A 20,235-nucleotide genomic window follows, 5' to 3' on the forward strand; every position below is an offset into this window, starting at 1 on the left:
CAAGGACTGCACCTACTTTCCTCCACATACTGTTCATGATGACAGGAAAGGAGTGCAGCACAGACTCCTTTCAGATAAAGTGGGGGACAAAACCAAACCCCAGGTCCCTGTGAACTTTTATCTGCTTTTTTTTTTTTTAATTGCTGACTGTCTGGATAAAACACAGATTTGCTATAAACCCAAAGGGAAGACTCCAGTACAGAGTTTCCCAGAAGAGCCACAGCTGGAAGGGACATCTGCAGATCTCTGGTCTGATCCCTGCTCAAAGCAACTTTAAACTGGGCTGCTCAGAGCCTGGTCCAGTCAATTTATTACAATCTGCCAGGGCAGCAATTTCACAGCCCCTCTGGAGCTCTGCTGCCACAGCAGCCCCTGCAAGAACGTTTTCCCTACACATTCCTGGCACTTCTCTCCTGACTCCTGCACTTTCTCTGGGCATCCCTGAAGGGGCTGGCACTGTCTTGCCCTAACCCCATTAGGAATCTGAAGACAGCACAAAATTCTTCTCCTCCTTTTTTTCCTTCCCCCTACACCTCTGGGGCATTGCAGCCCCAGTGCAATGGCCTTTGCTGGACCAGTGTGTCCCCATCTTTCTTGTACTGGGAGCCCACAGCTGGACCCAGCACTGCTGATGTGCCTCACTGGTGCCAAGCAGAGGGAGAGGATGACCTCCCTTGACCTGCTGGTGATCCTCAGAGTGCAGCCCAACACAGAGTTAATTTGAATTTTAGTGCAATTAATGCAGCACCAGCAGGGATGTGAAGGCAGGCAAACACTGCAAGTCCAGCTGATCTCAATGCACTCACATTCTGAGAACTGATAAAATAGCCTGAGCCCCATTCACTTCTAACACAAGCATCCCAAGCTGTTTGAGAAAATGGGATTTTAATCACATAGGTTGTGACAATTTTGAGCAGTGAAGCATTTTAGCACCTTTAGAAATGTGGAGCCATGAGCTGGTTTAGCTTTTCTCAGAGCTCTTCAGCACAGCACCTCTGCAAAAGCCTGAGGTGTCTGGTCTGAGGAGTGTCTGAGAAGTCTCATCTCCCAGGAAATGCTGTTCAAGCCACAGAGAACTTATTGGGGTAGCACATAACCAATTAACTCACTCTTCTGAAGTACATAGGGTTACTCTATTTGTAAAGTAGCAGAATGCAGAAGTATTGCTTGTAAAAATATAATAATACAGCAGAAATGCTAATACTTTTCCAGAAGTAAGTCCTGAAAGGGTTTTGCTAAATAAAACCCTATCAGAGTTAATTAAATAGAGTATACTCTAAGAGTGTAATTGATTGCTGCCCCTGTTTAGCACATTCTGGATAAAATCCACTTTAATGTGGTGGTGAAGGGTAGGTATCTGCATTAGAGTCACTGTAAGAGAGCTAAATGCTGTGAGAGGATGATAATAAATGTCCTGTTTTGCAAAAAGCTGTGGGAAGAGAAGAGTTATCAATTTAAACACCAATTAAAATCAGCACACCCTTTCCAAGAAGCTCTCTTGCCTTAAGAACAAAAGACCACAAGCACCCAAGCCCAGTGCAATTCCTGCAAGGCTCCCAGAGCAGCAGGGTCATGGATATTTTCTGTTAGCTCTAATATAGCATGGCCCCATTCCAAGCCTGCTCCCGAGGCAGTGATGTGACCTTATCGAAAGGATTTTGCTGACTCCTGGAAGATTCCTTTATTTAATATTCTGTTGTACCTAGCTAGGACTTCAATAGTGCTGGCTGCTTGGATGAGCTGATTACAAGGTCCCAGGATGGCTTTGCTCTGCAGGCTAAATTGCTGCTATTCCTGCAGCAGAGAGCCCTTCTCTGCACAGTCCATCAGCAGAACACTGCCAGAACTGAAAGGCCACATTTGAACCTCTGTGGACTAGCAAGAAGAGCTTCAATGGATTTTAAATATTGTGAAGTTTGAACAAGAGGGGAGAGTAAAAAGCATACTTGAACTTCAAGCAGGGATGAACAAATGTCCTTGAGTAGATGTTTGGAGCCTTCTCTGAGTCCTTCAGAAGCAATGACTCCTACTTTCAATCTCTGATGGTGTTTTAGAGAGAAGCAAGGAGTGGAAAGGATACCATTTCAATTAACCTTCAGCAGCACTTCTGATAAACCAAGAGAAAAATCCTGCATGGGTTTGATTGCTGTGTTCTTGTGGACAAGTCATTATGAAATAACTTGTTCTGATTAAAGCCAATGATTTTAACATAAATTCTCATAAAGAAAAATAAGAAGGCCCCTCTCTACTATTTAAAATTACTGAAAATTACAAATACATTGCAGGAAACACATAGCCAAACACAGGTATATGCATGACCAATTCTCTACCTACATTGTCACTGAAGATTTGCCAACAATTTTTCATTATTTCTTCTGTTAACAGACAGAAAACTCACTGTGGTCTCACAATCCAGCAACATATTATTCCTCTGTTTTCCCTTTAACTCTGCTCCTTTCCCACAGCCACCAAGCCCTCATGCAGACCAGGTTTGGTTTGTTGGCCAGCACTGGGAAACTTTGTTCAGTAAGAAAGTTTTAAAGTTGAAGCACATTCTCAATCCTGCTCATTTCTGAGTGTGTTAATAGCACCCAGGCTGCTGAAGAGCTGGAATCTTTGCCCAGTATAAAGCTGTATACAGTAAGTGCTCTGAGCCAAGGGGGTTTGCTATGCCTTTCAGAATCTTGCAGAGGAGCTAAAATATCCCCTTAATGGTCATTTGACGGGAAATAAATTAAATTTATTTCCATCCAGCAAAGGTTGCCTGCCCTTCCTACAGTAGGGCAAATAAATACCAATTAAAGAACACAGCTGAAATTCCCTTTGGGGTCTACAGAACCTGTAACTCCTGAGTGACATCATGTCAGTGCCCACCTCCACCACACATCCCATGAACATCTCCAGCTGTTGGCACTGACATCCAACCAGCCTCGCTGAAACCACCCAGAAAACTCCCACTAACGAGGACAAAGGATTTCCAAACCAAGCACAGGAGTGTGATTTCCATCCTCAGCCCTGTGGAGGCACCCCTGAGATGTCCATGGCCCTGCAGAGGTCACACCTAAAGGCCAGCATGTCAGAAACCCACAAGACATGGTCAGGAAAGAGATAATGAACAATTAGCACATGCCTCATCTGCACTTACTTCACTACAGCAGGTAAAGAATGGGCCAAGCCCAGAGGTACCGTGTATCTTCCTGAAATAACATGAGCAATTTCTTACTTTTTCTTGATCTGGAGAAAAACTTGATGCCCCCAGGAGAGGTAGACGGGTTAGAATTGGGGGAAGACTCTTTGGAGGAGGACCTGAAGATGCCACTGAAGCTCATTCGGCGTGGGGAGCGTGGGGGAGACTCCTGGTAGGGGAAGGGGAACACAGTTTTGGGTGAGCCAGGGCTGTGCTTGGATCTCACAGGGGCAGAAACGGGGCTGGAAGGTCGATTCTGGAGCCCCTTGGAGAAAAGGCCTTTGGAAGGGCTGCCAGCTGAGTAGCTTTCATCCACCTGAGGAGGAGACAAGAAGGAAGAAAAAAGAACAATTTCCATTAATTCAGTTCAGTTCAGGCTTCCAGGATCTCTGAACTTGTCTCAACAGAGCCAACTCCTGTTTCTTGGGGTGGTGGATTAGCCAGAGCTCACCTTCCCCAGCACCTGCCTCACTGACACCAGGTGTGTGTGTGCCACCTCTCTGGCCTCATGCTGCCCCTTGCTCCTAAAGACACCCTGAATTCCACAAAACCCTTTCAAGGTGTGCATACATTTTATTATCACACACATAATGCAGGAATTTGTCTCCTGCTTTTATCTGTCACAAACCCCTTTTCCTTCCTCAGACAAGTGAAAGGTGCCTGGCCATGAATTTACTTGAGGCAATGAATGATCGTGGTTAAGGAAACACAGTGCCCCAAAGTCTTCCCCATGAATTTAAGCACCCACCCACAGCTCTTAAATCTCCATCCCATGATGTGACTCAGCACAGCACACAAGTCCCCAAGTGCCTGACAGGCCTCCATGATGCTGGCCACAGCCACAGCTGTGGGATTGCAACTCCTACCCCAAAAATAGAGGAGCCATTTAGAGTGATGAGGCTCCTGCTAATTACCTGAGCTGGGCTATGACTTTTCTAACAGCTGGATCCCTTCTGGGACCTGTGCTGCCTTTCCAGCAGTGTCAATATGTGAGCACAGCACAGCTCTGCACTGTGCAGGCTCACCAGTGAGGGGGAGAAAAGAACCCAGAAAAACAAACAAACAAAAAAAAGGAACTAAGATTAAATTCTCCTCCCCATACAATTAACAGAAGCTGACCCAAAATCTCCGTGGGATTTGCACGTGCCTGGGCTATATGGAGAGTTTATTTCCTTCTGGAAGCACAAAGTAGTTCTGTGGGTATAAGGCTGCTGTTTTAGCTGGGGGCATTTCCCATGAATGCAGGGCTCTGTTCCTGGCAGAAGGCAGCCCTGGGTTCCAGGTCACCAGGGAATGCTTCAGCCAAGGCCAAGGTGGATGTGCCCACAGCCCCCTGCATGCCTGCCCCTCTCTGCCCAGTTACTCTACACAAACCAGGAGGGGTGGAGCAGGCCTGTGAAGATGCCTCCTGATGTGTGTCAGTCCAGTCAGGTAAAGGCATTGCTGCCATGGGAGTCATTTTAGGGAAAAAAAAACATCTTTCATTAGGATGATTGAGATGAAAGGAAACCTCACAGGCACATATGCTGTCCTTTGGCTTGGTAAAGGGCTTGTGTGTATGAACCCAACTAAAAATGGTCAGCAAAGTTTAAAACCCATGCAAATAACTCTCTTTTCAAAATCATGTTTATTCACAGCTCCAAAACAGGTGTAGAAATATGCACAAGCACCATAATGGCCAAATAGCTGCTCCCTCCATAACCCAGGGTCTCCCTTCTTGCAGACCTTTCTGTGCCCTGCACACACACCTTGGACCAGCTCCTCCTTCCACTTGGGATGGGACAGAGCTGGAGCAGGTCCTGATGTGTGGAACTGCAGAAAGGCCTGCAGAGATTACAATCTCCCTTTTGGGAAGGTTTCTAACCCAAAGGGTAAGTGGCACCTTGTCTGAGAGATGGACACAAACAGTGGGGGTCACTGGGAGAGGCACAGACTTGTGCCAGCACAGCCCTGGTTAGATGATGAATCCTGCTCTGTGCTCCTCTGCACAGCACAGAGATGTCTGACAAAAGACAGAACAACTTTTTTTTATAACTGCATTCCTGTTTTTGACAGTGTAGGCAAAAATGTCTCAAACATATACCTGTTCTTTTACAGATGAATTAGGGGAGCAGTTGCCCTCAAGGGGAACATTTTGAAAAAGATAAATCAATTCTAAGCAATAGCAACTACCAAAAGCAACAACAGACTCTGGACAGTCTCCACAAGAGAAGGAAAAAGCAGTGTTTCATGCTTAATGCAGTTGCCTGAGGCTCAGGTTTGCCTCCTAGCTCTGCTATGGATTCTATGTGCAATCTTGAAAACTCACTCCAAACTACAAATCCATTCTGCCATGAGGACTGTATCTCCTTTATTCCCACTCTAAGTCCTCCAGCATTCAGACTGTCTCCCAGTGAGTATTTATCAAGAATAATAGGGCATAGTCCCCCAACTGAGACCAGCAATAATACCCACACTATAGGAAATTAATAAACAAATTGCACTTTTGTCATGGGTAAAACAGTCCCAAAGTGATAGCTTTCTCATAAAAGCTCATTAACTTTACTAAAATATCATCTGTAAATCATCTGAGACTACTTATGCCTTGTTCTCTTCCCAACTACACAGTTCAAGAAACAACCAAGCACAATGGCAGCTCCTTCTGCATAGCAATTTAAATAGGTCTGTTGCCAAATCTACTGCCTGAAAGTCAGGAGTAAGAACATTTTCTAGCTTATTTTAGTCATGATACAAATCTGCCACTGCTGCTGTAGTTTAGGTGTGTTTCCAGGATGGCAAGTTCATTATATTTTTTCCTAAAGTGACAAGCCATGACATTTGTAAAGCCAAGGATCTCATTCTGGCACTACCCTTAATGCTTCCTGTTCACTTTTTTTTTTTTTTTGCATGCTTGTTTGGTTAAAATGACACACTGATAGGAGACACTTCAAAACAACTGCTGTGTCCTAACACACTAAAGCAATTTTAGAGATGGAAAAATGTCAAACAACAATTTGTAAAAAAGGTCAGTATTCCCTTGTACATGACAAAAACAAATTGTTCTCAAATTCTGAGCAGAAGCAGCAGGGTGTTTTTATTTACTGCAATCACAACCAGTTGCTTTCTCTCCATCGTGCCAAGCAGATGAATTAATTAATTGTCAGAGCACCAGGGGCACACTGCTAAATACACATGTGCATGCTACCAAATTAAAGGAAATTACTGCATTGAATTCTTCCCCAGCCTGTTAATTACACACAGGTTACACCCACCATCACGGTGGGTAAACACTTGTGATTTTGCTTGGGGAATTACAACAGGATTGCTTGCTTAGAATATCATTTCTGGCTAATGGATTGCAAGTTTTAAAAGATTATTAGGTACTTCTGCAAGTAAAACCAGCAGCAACAGTTATCACAGCATATCCAGAAGTCATCAGGCAATGTTCATTTTCATGCTTCAGCTGGGAATGCAGAAGAATCTTTGCTGTGGAATAAACCCCATCAGCCCGTGCAGACTTGGTGTGACAACTCTGGCAGTGATGCTAGAGGCAGGTTACACAGCTAGATCATTCATCAGCCTGTTTTTCCTGCTTTTTGGACTCATTCCCTAAAGCTATGATAGGCAGGTGGGCTGAAAACTCCCACATGTGCTTTGGAAAGATAACTATTCCCCCAGCTGAGCTTTAGTAGCAAAATAAAAGTATTACACCCTGGTTTCTCACATTAGTAAACACTGTGAATCACTTTGTGTTGGTCCAGGAGAAGCTGTAAAGAGAGAATGGGCAGAAAAATGAAACACACCTAAAAACCAATAGAAATGCACATGGGGGAATGGCTCATTTTATCCCAAACAGACAATTTGCCTCCTGGAGTTAAGGAATCCAAACACACAATGCAAATACAACACTAATCAATGCACAAACAACATCTAATAAAAAGATTGAAAAATTCTTCTAAGTACTAAGACTGTTCAGCTATTAATAAAACCAACAAAAGCAAACAAACAAAAACGAAACAAATCCCCCCTACAAAAACCCAACAAAACAAAACAAAAACAAAAATCCCAAAACCACAAAAAAAAAACCCCAACAACCAACCAACCAACCAACCAACCAACCAACCAACCAACCAACCAACCAACAAACAAACAAACATTTCTTGTGGCGGCTTTGTGCAATGCCTAAATGGGATCTTTGAGCTCTCTGCCCAACACTGGACTCCTTAAATCTTAAAACTGGTTGTGCTGGAGAGAAATGTCAGCCCCTGACCTTATGCCTGCAGAGAACAGAGGAGCTGGAAGAGGGCTAATATAGCAGCTTGGTGCTAGTGCCAGGGTAACCCTACCCTCAGCCTACCAATGTGATCCCCAAGGGAGGTGAAGCAACAGAGCAGAGCCCTGTTCTACATCAGATGTGCTGGTTCTAGTGACCAACTGCAGTTGCTCAAGGCTAAACCGGTTATCTCACACAGCACTGAGAAAAAAACCACTCCTGAAATGCTCTAAGTTGTTATCAGTTTTCATGCTTTGCAGCACAAAAGGATCCCCAGCTGGGGACCAGGGAGAGATTTTGCCCAGTTTTACAGACTAAGTGATCACAGGCATGTTTTGAAAATACATCCAGAACTACCCACTGTTGAAAACAAAGCAACAAACCAAGACATGTCTTACAGTGTTTGGCATCTAGCAGACTCAGCATTCCATTTTTGAGTGAAACACAAAGTGATGGTGGGGCACTCGCCCCAGGTCAAGCAGCTCTGGAAGATTTCACTACAAGGAATAAGACTATGAAAAGTGCCCCTGTCATTTCACCTGGATGAGGGAAACTTTCTCTCTTCCTAATCTGTTCTTCTTTTCTCCTAGCCCAGAATTTGGCTCTGCAACAGGATTGTGCCCAAACCTTTCCTCTTCAGACCGAGAGAACGTTCCCTGACCTCCTTTACTTGTTGCTCTGGTTAACACACATCAAGTGAACAACTTTGTATCTTGTGCTGTTAAGAATTATCCACCCTGGAGATCATCCAGGTCTTCCTGTATAACATCCTTCCCTATGATTAAAAAAACCAATTTCCTTTGCATCTGCAACAAATTTGGTTGCTGTGCTTCTATTTTTGTTTCAGTTTTAAAGATTCAGGAGTGACGCTGGGGAAACCCCAGCAGCTCTGTCCCTTCAGCCAGCACTCACCCTTTCAGTACCAATCTTTCCCCTCACCTATTTTCTTACCTGGCTTGCAATTCTTCATCTTATTCCCCAAGAAATATTGAAGTGCACTACACTTAATGACCACCATATGATAAGCCCCAGTGCAATGGGCTAAGATATCAAACTATTCATATTTCACCACAAACTGGTCTCTTGTCATCCTCACACCACCCATCTCAGCCCTGCCACAGGCAGAAATTTTCCCAACATTGCTATTTTTATTCCTTTGCTTTGTATTGGAAACCTGATCATTCTTTTTTTTGCCTGATAAAGTCCTCAAAAAGAAGGAATTTCTGGTGCCAACCTAGAATTTAAGGAGCACTGAGCTTCAGGAGAGAGAAGTGTCCTGCCAAAGCTGCATGCCCAGAAAAATCAATGAGCTCTGCTGAGAAGACCCTGACCATGGCCAGGCAGAGACTGTTGGAAATCCAGCACTGCCTGTGCCCAGCACCTCTTCACAGCCATCCCCTCTGCTTTCCTGCCAAGGGTGCTCCAGCAGCAGGTCCTTGACTGAGCACAAAGCCTTCCCCAGAGGGTGCTCTCTGAGAAATCTCTGGTTCTGGCTCAGTTTGGGCTGAATTTAGTTTCATTTCTCAAAACAAGGTGAAAAAAAAATTCTGTCAAATACAAATGGACTCAATCTAAACAGCCTTTCAAAATGCTTTTGAATTTAGGTGAAAATTATAAAATGCTCCTGATCTCTGTTCTGTTTTTCTTCAACCCTGAACAGTGAGGAAATTTATGGAGCACTATGGAGTTCTGTTTGATTTTACAACAGTGAGTTATTTGACCTTTCTTTTGCCTCTTCACTTAAAAATTTTTTGAAAGGCAAGGAACAGAAAAAGAATTACCTCCCACCATCCTCGACAGGGACAGTAAACACAATTAGAGACAATACACCAGAGAGATGTCTGCACTTGTTTCCTGCCCTTCCACTGAATCCCAACAAGAAAAGCCCTTTGATAAAGTTAATTGGATGATTCTCTCATTCTGCGGGAATAAAAGAACTCACAGAGACACAAGAGCTGACTTTATTTGACTGAAAGGTAATGAAGGACTTGCTATCCCAGTGTCACATTCAGCACCACTGGTCCCCTTCCTTCTGCATGAGCTGTACCAATTGAGCTGGCACTGTGTTTTACAGGGTCACAGATGTCACTGCCCAAACTAAGGTACAGTGACACTTTCCCAGATTAAAACACAATGGGATGGGGCTGGCTGCTCTGGCAGGCTCTGAGAGCTCTGCCCTGCTGCACACATGGGCAGGGGAAGGTTTCCAGCAGTGAGCAGGGCTGCTCAAAGACAGAAAGCAGGCATTAGGAAAGGGCAGAGCAGGGCTGCTCCCTGCCCAGTTCCTAATCCCTAAGTACATTTATGTCAAAGCAGAGGATGGGGAGGAGCTGTGCACATCACAGTGCAGTGGTTGTTGCACATGCCCTTGCCCTGAAGCTCCCTGCATCCACTGCAGGTGCCCTGTGCCAAGGCTGTGGCACTATCCAGGACTTGCTCCCCATCTCCACTGCTCATTAAAAATGGACAATTAAAAGTAAATCCAAAGGAGATTTATTTGCCAGTGAATGAGGAAGGAGGGGCTGAATATTTTTTTTTCTTCCCCTCCCTTATCCAGGGGTTGTTTGTGCCATTCCCACGAGTCACTGAACAAAACAAAAAGAAATTTGGGACCAGTAGTAGGACAAAGCATTCCTTGGAATCCTTCAATATTGGAGTCACTCCTGCAATAGTCTGATTCTAGTTCACCAACACTGCCCTGCATTGCTGATAGCAGAGCAGTGAGTTAGTGCCAAACACAGTTGGAACAAAACCTCTACTTTCACTCTATTCCTCCATTTGTACATTGCACATTTGTTCATTGAACCCAAACTAATCCTTTAACCACTGAGTCACATCCAGAATCCACAAACAGCTGACTACTACAGCTATTCTCAAAACCTAACCCAGGCTTCCTGAAAGACTTCCCAAAGGTCTGCATTAAATGCTTCTAGGTGTAACTGATCATAAGTTGGCCAAATGGAGATGGGCTGTTTGTTTGCAAAATGTGTTTTAAGTGAGTCATGTCATTCTGCATCAGAGTCTCTTGCTCAGAATTTACCCCTCTCTCTCCTTTCATTTTTGTATGAACCACAAATTGTACCAGTAATGAGTCTGTCTATCTTTCAAACCACTGATAAGGTATGATATAGTCCAGCAGTAGAATGTTTTGTCTGCCTAGAAACAAAATTTTCCACCTGTGAGTCTCCATTTATTTTAGCAGCCAGGTTTTTATTCATTTACTAGGCTCCATGTTTACTCAGTCTCATTACAGTTTCTTAAATAAAATGACTTGTGCTACTTTTCTATATACATAACACCAATGCTATGACATTTCTCAACCCAATTTATAGTTCATTTAAACCCCCACATTTGTTCAATAAGAGCCATTTACAATTAATTTCAATCCAAATGAGTCTATTATAACAGCATCATTAACTAGCCAACATTAGCTATTTCATTGTTTTGCTCAGGACTAATGTTTGACAAACCTGTACATTATTCTAATTGCAAACATCATAAATATTAACACAGTAATTGCCTTTTTGCAGTCTTTTGAAACCTCATCTCTGCTCCATAATTTATTCACAATCAACAATTGGCAGAGAAAGCTCTGCCACTTCATTCAAGTGTTTCATCAGAGTTGTTTGGATTTAATTTTAAAATATCTTACTTTAACAGCTTGTGCTTTAAAGACACTTAAGCTATTAATAGGATAGAGCCACCTTTTTAATCTAAGATAAACATCTCCCCAGTTTTGTCTCCACGTAGAGAAAAGAATTTTATTGCACACTTCTTTTCAAAGCTGTTGTCTGTATTTTTGTGAGAATTCCATTATTGCCATAAAGAAATGGATCAATGTTATTCTTCAAACATCTTTTCTCCCACCTCTGCCCTCCTCCATCTATAATTTGCTAGTTGACTCCTCATAATAAAGTTTCCTGTGTAATTTTTTTTTTCTTTTTGATCATTGACAACCCAGGGCTTTAAGCTAAAAGCAATGGCTGTCAGTTTCCTGTAGTTTCCACACTTTATCCTTTGACCTCCATTTGAGATGAAAGATCTATAAACATTCAAGGTGTGAAGACCTCTGAAATTGAAAGAGCCATTTGGGTGCAGAGGAGCACTCATCCCTGACTGCTGCCCTGCCACACTGTACCAGAATTATTTTCTGAATGATGCTCCCAATCACTCCTGATTTTCCAGGTCTCTAAACTTCCCCTCTTCCACTGTCTTTTCCCAGGCTGAGGAAATGCAGTAAATCTGATTGCTTTTCAGCTCCCAGTTGTCCTTGTCTATATTTCTGTCTTTAATGATCCTCTGTGCAGGAAGGATTTAAGCCATTTCTGGAGAGCCCCAGAAATGGGGCATGGGGCATGGCAATACCAGTTGATTTAGACAAAGACACCCACACAAGTGTTAAGGCATTTTTTTTGGCAATAAGAAGGCTAAAAATATCTGTTCTTTTCCAGGCACCTTTCTCCACCACACCAGGCCAAACATTTCTCCTTCCTTCACCGTATTGTATTCTCCATCTTCAAAACAGGAGGGTGAAAACTGCCCCCATCCTCTTCCTGCCATTAGTCATAAAGGAAAGAAGAATACATCATTTATAATAGTAGACATATTAATGAGGAGTGATTAAGGCTGAACTTCAGGAAATGTGTGTCACTTTACCACTGCTGCCAAAAAAATTTCTATGTGAAGCTGAACAAATAATTCTAGACTTGAATTTCCTAGCTGTGTAATGAGGATTGTTGTCACAGGATAATGATTGAGAGACACTTGCATGGTAAACTGCTGAGAGTTTCTGTGAAAAACGTTAATTCAGTTTCTAAAAGCCCTTCAAAAAGAACAGAGAATTAAATTGATGGCAGATTGGAAAAATGGGTTGTGAACTACTCTTGATCTATAGCCCAGGTGACAGAAGAGTTAAGTGCAGGAAGAGAGACATCTCTGATGAATTGCCTGTCTCCAGCATGATGAGTGAATGGAAAAAGCCAAACTACTGATGAAATACTGACTTTTAATAGACAAAAGTTACACACCATACAAGTGGTTTCAAACTAGAACTAAGAAAACCTTCCTCCTTGAAGAATAACTTGGGGACTTTTAAATGTATCAGCAGGAGGGACTGGCAACGTTTTAGTCAGAATTAAATAAATTCTGCAGTCTGATGCTACTCATCATTCACTACCAGCAAAAATCCCACACTTCTCCTTGAGGAAAATTACAGAAGTGTGGCAATGGATTTTAAAAGATGATCTGTTTTTATCAGAAGTGGGGTGCTGCCATCTCCCTTTTTACCATTTTGTTCCATGTGTTGAACAGAGCTGAAGTATAATAGTAGGAAAAACCACTAGGTCTTACACAGTCAGTCAAAAAGGTCTGTCAAAAGTACAACTTCAGATATTAAGCCCCAGCTCTGTGGTTATTGCAAAGTCAGTTGCACTTCCATATGCAGAACTTGCCCAAGCATTTAGCACTGCTGCCAAAAAAAGAGGCAACTATTGAAATGTCCTTCCATTTCTCCCAAGACTTTAACTCACCAAAGGCCAGGGGGTGATCTAAGGCTGGACTCAATAATCTCAGTGATTCTATGCTTTTGTAAAAAAATAGTCCTGAGGCCACTTGGAAGAAAATGACAGGATTCAGGAATGGTAGAGTGGAAGTCATTAAATTATATAATGTAATTCTGCACATCAGGCCAATGAGCCTTGGCACATTATTTCCTCATGAATGGGATTCATGCATCATTCTCACCTTTCTTTGTGAAAAGAAGGTGATAAGTGGAAAAATCAAGTTTTAGCCAGAAACACCTGCCTTCTTCCAGCATGACTATCCCTTCCAAACACATCACATTGTTCACTTTATTCAAACCCTCCAAACAGGCACCTTTTGGTAGCACTGTATATTTTGGCTTCCCTGGCATCTACAAGAGTTCCCCAGCTTCTCCTACCTCAGTCTAAAAGGTTCAACAGAGAAAAGAACAAGGACAATGTCATAAACTTATTCAATTGCTGATGGTTTGCAGAAATTCTTAAAATATCTGCTCTTAGCTGTGAGGTGCAAAGGAATAGAAACCCATGCTGTCAACAGAGCTAAGTTATTATTGTTCTAGATGCAGATCAGCTTCACTAAGGAGTATTTATTACATTGCCTGCCTTAAACTAAACCTGCAGGCTCTCTGCCACGTGGCTTGTAGCAGATTTAATGGTCATGGGGGTCCACAGCCTTGTAAATAGTGTGATCAGTGAAACTGGCCTGCAGAGCAGCTGAAGATCAGCTTTTGGGGGTGCTTATGGGTTGGAGGAGAATGCCTCTTTGCCAAGCCCAGAACATGGCTGGTAGGAGGCTCCATTTAGCAGACCAGCTTGTAGTTCAGTGCTTTGTGAAAATGAGGAGGCCAGGACCTGAAGATGACAGATCCCAACATTTTTATTGCTCTGAAGACACATCCCCAATGTCATCCATTGAATGTGCTGCCCTGATCCTTTTTAAAGCAAGCCAACTCTGTGACTACATTGGCCTAATTTAATAGCATCAGAAAAACAAATCAATGCCTCCAGAAGGATAACCTTGAGTTAATCCCACACTGAGGAGGAAACTTTCTATTCTGTTCACAGGAAGGCTCTACCACTATGGCTTCAGCAAATGAAGGCAGTTCATTTTTCCAGTGCCAAGGACAGAGAGATCAAGGACAGTGAACAGTTAAAACCCCCATAGAGAGAGCAGCCATCAGGAGGCAATTGCAGGAAAACCTACTGACAGCCACAGATTCCTCCTTAGGCAGTGTGTATTCCTGCAGCAACACCTCAGATCTTGTAAGTAAAGATATTCCTGAGAATACAGCTTTGCAACATCACCTGACTGATTTACAGCTGTGTTACACACAACATCTGCAGTATTTCCAGCAATACCACCAGCAGCTTGCATCCTTCACAGGTTATACTGCTCAGGCACTGTCACAGTAAGGTCTGCAAAAGCCACTGGGTTTGCCTTAGTGCACCACTCTCAACAGGTTAATGTATGGCATGGAAGATGCAAACCCCAGGCTTTTTAAAGCCCAACAAATGGTGTGCACCACAAGGGATGGGGAGGCTTGGATAAATCCTACCTTGCGAGAAGCATTTTTGTCCGTGCTCTCCACATCACCGTCCAGGAATGGCATGGCAAATGAGCTGAGATCCTGCAAGGACAGAGAAGAAAAAGGGATGTGTTTGATTCATGCCTTCTTCCTTCCATCAGAGAACCCCATGACTGAAGCCCACAGGTCTATTTCCAGAGTGCCCACTGCTTCACCCACAGCAATTGCTGGCAGCAATACCACAGACTCTGCTGGTTCTCCTGGGCTGTGAAACATTGTCAGATGTAAGTTCCCAGTGAACAGGGAGACCTCAGCAGCACTTGAACCACATCACCATCAAAACCCACCTGCACAGCCAAAGTCAAAAGTCCTGTGTTAAAACTTTCAAGGGGATGTACTGAAATCCCATAGAAAAATTGGTAGGAAATGATAATTGAAACACATCCACTTGCTCAGCACATGCCTGTCTTGCCTTTAGTGGGATGCATGATCTTAAAGCATATTTATGGCAACAAACACAACCTGAATGAAAGTATGTCAACATTCTGAGAAATACATAACTTCTAAAAAAAGACAGAGAAAACTGACAGGGTGCTCAGGGAGGAAATAACCAATTCACCTGCACAAATGGGAGAGGAGCACCCCATTCTGCAGGACTGAGGACAATAAAGGCATAAGAAAAGCACACATGCTCATTTCTAACTAACAAAAACAAACTGCAATTATATTCCACCTCCTGCCGTCTGTTCTGTTTATGATACTTCATGTTCCAGCCACAGGGTTTTTAGAGCTCCTTTCTACATGCATAAAGAAATTATGTTAGTGTCAAGTTTAGCATCTGTTTGATCAGAAAAGTACATAATGAGCAATTCTGTGACCAGAAGCATGAGATTGCCTAATACTGTGTGCTGAAGAACTGAATCTTGGGCCCTAAATTGTGTTCTAAATGTCAGGAACACCTCTCCAAAACAACCTCCCAGATGAGAGGCATCACCCTTTCCATGCAATGATTCAGTGCTTCTCAACCACCACATCTGCATCCATTTAAAAGAATTCAAAATATAAATAAAGAGCAATTTCACGTAAACCTAATTTGTGATCAAACAGAGCTTAATTAAAAATCAGCACCATCCGTGAAGTCTGCAGGGCTTGCTTGTCTTCAGAATTCAGAGCAGCCACAGGTCTAATCACATTGCTTTGTGTAATCATGCTAAAGTCAAAATATGCTCAAAAATTGTGTGTAACTCAGGCATAATTCTTAACAGTGTTTGAAAATACTCTGGTTACATAACAAGCAACAAAAATAAGGAACAAAATATTGAATTACTGGAACTGAAACACATGGGAGTAATTCATGCCAAGTTGAAAAGGGAAAAAAAAAATGCAGCAGCCAGGCTTGGCCAAGCTGGCCCCAAATCATTAGGCCCCAAACAAATGTATTCCTGACAAATTCTGTCTGCTCCCAACCCTATCTATGCACATTCAATGGGAACTATCTACAAAGCTCAACTATGTAACATCTCCCTCTTGCCTGGGCATCTGTGTTTCTCATCATCTTTGTTTGCAAATACAACATAAGGAAACACCTCAAAACCAAAGGAAGAGATTAAAATTAAGATTAAAACTACTTACTCCACATAAAAATTATTCCACCATAAATGGTATTTATAAACACCATCAATATACAGATTATCATCATCATCATTATTATTATTGCTTCATATGCTACTGCAGGACTTAATTGAAGAATCTCTGTGAAGATATTTAAGAGCCTAATGAAAGTCACACAAAACCATATCCCCTTGTGTTTAATTCAGCCAGAGGATTTACCAACATTTTCCTCTACCCATCTTCAGTAGGGCAGAAGCTGGAATCTGATGTGTGCTAAGTAATTTTCCATGGAATAAATCAAGAAAATAACCTCTTTTGAGCTCCACATATTAGTAGCTCTATATTACTCCCTGGTGTAACTTCCAGGAAGGAAAGCAGCTATTTAGGAAGGCTGGAGACTGGATGGCAGAAATTGGGTTGAAGGGGACACATATCTACTAATCAGGGTTGAAAAACCTGTTCAGAAATATAGAACTGCCAGGAATGAAACCAAAATATCTTATTTGAGCAAAAACCTTCAAAACCAGGAGAGGGTAGGTAGATACAACTATTTTTCTAGGAGCTAAATTTCAGTTCTCATTTACAATTCCAAATTTAAAGCCACATATATGTTAAAGTCTGAAGTCTAAAAGTATCATGAAACCCAGATGATGAGTCTGTTCTGATTTGTAACTCTCAGATACCATGGAGGTATTGTGACTCCATCTATCTTTACATCCCAAACAAATCTCTACCTGTCAGCCAAAATAACTGAAGCTGGAGCTTTCTGGGCAGCATGAGACCTTTTCATTTTTGTTAATACAGCACTGCTGAATATTTCAAAGGGGGTAATAATTGTACTTTTAGTCCTATGAAAAAGTCTATAATTGTAACTGCTACCTAACAATTTTTCAGTCTTTCATTGGATTCTAGATGAGAAGGCATCCATTCACAGAAGGAAAAAAATACATATATCAAATACCAGGCTACAAATGCTGCTCTCTCCATTCCAGTCTGTTGGTTAAGCAAGGAAACATTAGGTGGTGATTTCCCCTTCATGAATATTTCTGCAGAACACAGATAAATAACAATTTCGTTCTTGTGTTCCTCTTTAACCAGAAACACATGTGATGATGCAGTGGATGATACAGTAAATCTTAAAAAAACCAAAAAACAACCAAAAAAAAAAAAACCAAAACCCAAAACCAAAAAACCAAACTGCTCCAAAAGTGTTGCAAAATACCACAGAACTCTTGACAGACCAATGGTGCAGCCCTTGCCCTTGTCACAGTTGTGGCTGCTCTGATCTGATGCCAACAGATACACACAGAAGGCTTGCTCTGCCAGGGACTGGGGACTGAAGCTGTTCTTAGACAGCTTTGCTGCTCTCCAGCTCTGCTTTGCTCCACTTGGAAACAGCTCCCTGGACAACCACATGGTTCTGCAGAGACATTTAAAACTGCAGCAGAGGCACATAGTGCTGTCCTGGTAGGAGGAGGAGTCCTTCAGACTGCAGAGCCCTGGCTGCAGAATGGCATCGAGCCCTGTGTCCATCAGTCCTACATTATATCCTTGGACAGACAACTTCTGCAGAGACCTCAGTCTGTGATCAGCCCTGTACAGAGCAAAAGCAGGTCCTAGTGCTGCTAACCTGGAATTAAGAGTATGAAAAGACTGGTTTGGCAGTTTCATTGGCTTTCCTGTCATGCTTGTGCTCCTTAGCCAGTCCTTCCATCACTCTGCTCCATCTGACAGCCAGGTATCACTCCTGCCATCCTGTTAGAAAAAAGGATTTCTTGACCACTTTAGATCTCCTTTACAGCCACAAAGCTGCCTCAGATTGATTTTGTTATCAATCCACTTTTATTTACAGAGGTTGTCATGGCAGCTCCTGTTTTATTCACTGAAGAACACAGCCCCAGGGGCAGCAGAGCTTTTCCTGGAGGACAGCAGAGCTGTGACACAGCAGACATGGCTCAGTGCTCCTCTCAGCAATCAGGCTCCCTCCTGGGGAGGGAAATCTCCCAAAACTCAACAGGTGAGTTTCCAGTGCAAGCCAGGATTATTCTGTCTGCATTTGCACTTATTTTCTCTACCACTTCTTTCTCTATTTCTTCTGGGTTAACAACAGATATCTGGAAGGTTACAGATTCTCCAGGTGAATTTCTCCTCCAAAGGTGAGACTAACTCTAGCATGATTCTGGTCTGGGTTATCCCTACATCTAGAGTAGATCCTTCTCAATTCCAGCCCCCTTTCCTTTGACATCTCTTATATCAGAACTATTTGGGATTATGTGAAAAGAAGTAAGAAAAAAATTACTGTTTTTGGGAAAACAAAGAAACTTTTTTCATAATTGATTTGGAGAGTAGGAAAGAAAACCACATCTAGGTTGCAGAAAGCAAATATATTGGCTGGCATAGACTGTCAAATAGCAGGAGCAAGATCTGGTTAGCCAAACCATTTTTCACCTTTTCCAGCCAGTTTCACTGTTTCTTTCCTTGCTGGGGAGAATTCCTGCCAAAAAGCCTTGCCCAGACACATTGGTCTGGAGGTTGCTGCAGTTGGAGACCTTGGTGTAAGAAATGGGCTTCCAACAATTCTGTTGCAGAGGCTGCATACTCAAATAACACACCACTAAAGCCTTGAATCCAGTGAACAGTACAGAATAAACAGGATTCTTGTTTTATTATTGTTTAGTTTCAAGGCTGCTTTGGCAGCCAGGCTGATAAAGCTTCTCTGCAAGGGCTGAAGCCAAAGAGCCAGCAAGGGCTGGGGCATGCTGTGACTGACAGGCCAGAGACCAATTTCCAATGCATTTTGGGTGCAAGTAGGACCTTTTTATGGCCCCACTCGACAGTGGTCCAAAATTTCAGGGCTGAGTATCAAAAGAGAATTTCACAAACAGCTCCCTGCTGGCATCTTTTGCAACTGTCTGTTCAAACACGAGGAATGACTGTGAGCAACACAGGGCTGTGAAATCTGTGCCCACAGTGGACGGTTCCCATGAACATGGTCAACTCTTTGGCCACATTTCACAGGTAACACAGGTCAGAAGAGCTTCATGACAGCCCCATAACCAACCTCTGCTGAAAGTCTGGGTTCCTCAGCTATTAACAGCTTCAGAGTCCCAGTGTGGGCAGCATCACGCAGTCCTGACTATGGATGGTGTCACCTCTCAGGCATTCTTTTTCTGCCTCACTAAGTTCTATATATGTGCTAGGATTGCACCAGATTTAAGGATGTGAAATGCCTGCCAGACATTACAGTTTCTTTTTACAACATAACTCAAGCAGAAGGTGACACTTTACTAAGGCAGTTTTCAATATGGGGAGACAGCTCCTTTAATAAAATAAACAAAGAAAACAACATACAGTGGAATTAAGCTGTGTGTTGACAAGAGCTCTGATCTCACAAAAGATTGATAAAAGCTGCACTCCTCAGCATCACACCTCAAGAAAACATCCTCCTTTGCTGATATTACTGAGCTAAGAGCACTTCAAGTATCCTAGCAAGGACAAAGAAGGTCAGGATTTTTATTAACATCAGCTGTGAACAGTTTCTTTCATTGCATTCTGCACACCAGCAGATTTTTTTAGATCAACCTTGAATCTGTACCTATTACAAGCCTAAGTAAAACTCTGAACAGCAAATATGCTACATATGCTAATAGCCTGTGAGCAGAATCCACAGTCTGATCTCTGTGGAATAGAGGGCATAGCTTGGTAGCTCTGCTTGAATAAAAAATTCTCTTTTTCTGAGAACAATCCTATCTAGAATCCTTTGGGGATTTATAACAAATCAGCCCATTATTGCACAAGGAAAGATTCAAAACTGACATACACAGGGATTTCTGTCCTTTTGTTGTTGTTTTGATGTACCAGCTATAGTAAAGTATAATAAGGCTTGCTACATTCCTATATTCCTTTAGGAGTAGGTTGCTCATTGCTTTGCTTTTCTCACTCCCCCATGCCATCTAGACTGTAGCATGTGTTTTGGAGAGAAATGTATAAGTTGTACTGTGAGACTGAGGATGCTGGTGACTAAGTCTTGGTATGACTCAATGGGAGTGGGCAGGAACAGATGTACAAAGCTGGTTGGATTTGTGCAAGACAGCTTTGTGCTACACAAGGCTATTACAA

General features: G+C 42.6%; 1 protein-coding gene across 3 annotated transcripts in view; it reads right to left on the reverse strand.

The window, feature by feature from the left end:
- Nucleotides 1–20,235, reverse strand: part of PRKAG2 (protein kinase AMP-activated non-catalytic subunit gamma 2) — a 213,099-nt gene that overhangs the window by 132,048 nt on the left and 60,816 nt on the right. For 2 of the 3 annotated variants that reach the window (XM_018909172.3, XM_018909173.3), the window contains exons 2-3: nt 14,536–14,607; nt 3,224–3,503 (exon numbers count right to left, since the gene is read on the reverse strand). In XM_018909172.3, the coding sequence (XP_018764717.1) occupies nt 3,224–3,503; nt 14,536–14,607 (352 nt within the window). Of the gene's footprint in view, nt 1–3,145; nt 3,504–14,535; nt 14,608–20,235 lie in introns of those variants that run through there. The other variant, XM_030235995.2, reaches the window with a different exon arrangement.

Source organism: Serinus canaria, chromosome 2 (assembly GCF_022539315.1).
Source record: "Serinus canaria isolate serCan28SL12 chromosome 2, serCan2020, whole genome shotgun sequence".
Lineage (NCBI taxonomy): Eukaryota > Metazoa > Chordata > Aves > Passeriformes > Fringillidae > Serinus > Serinus canaria.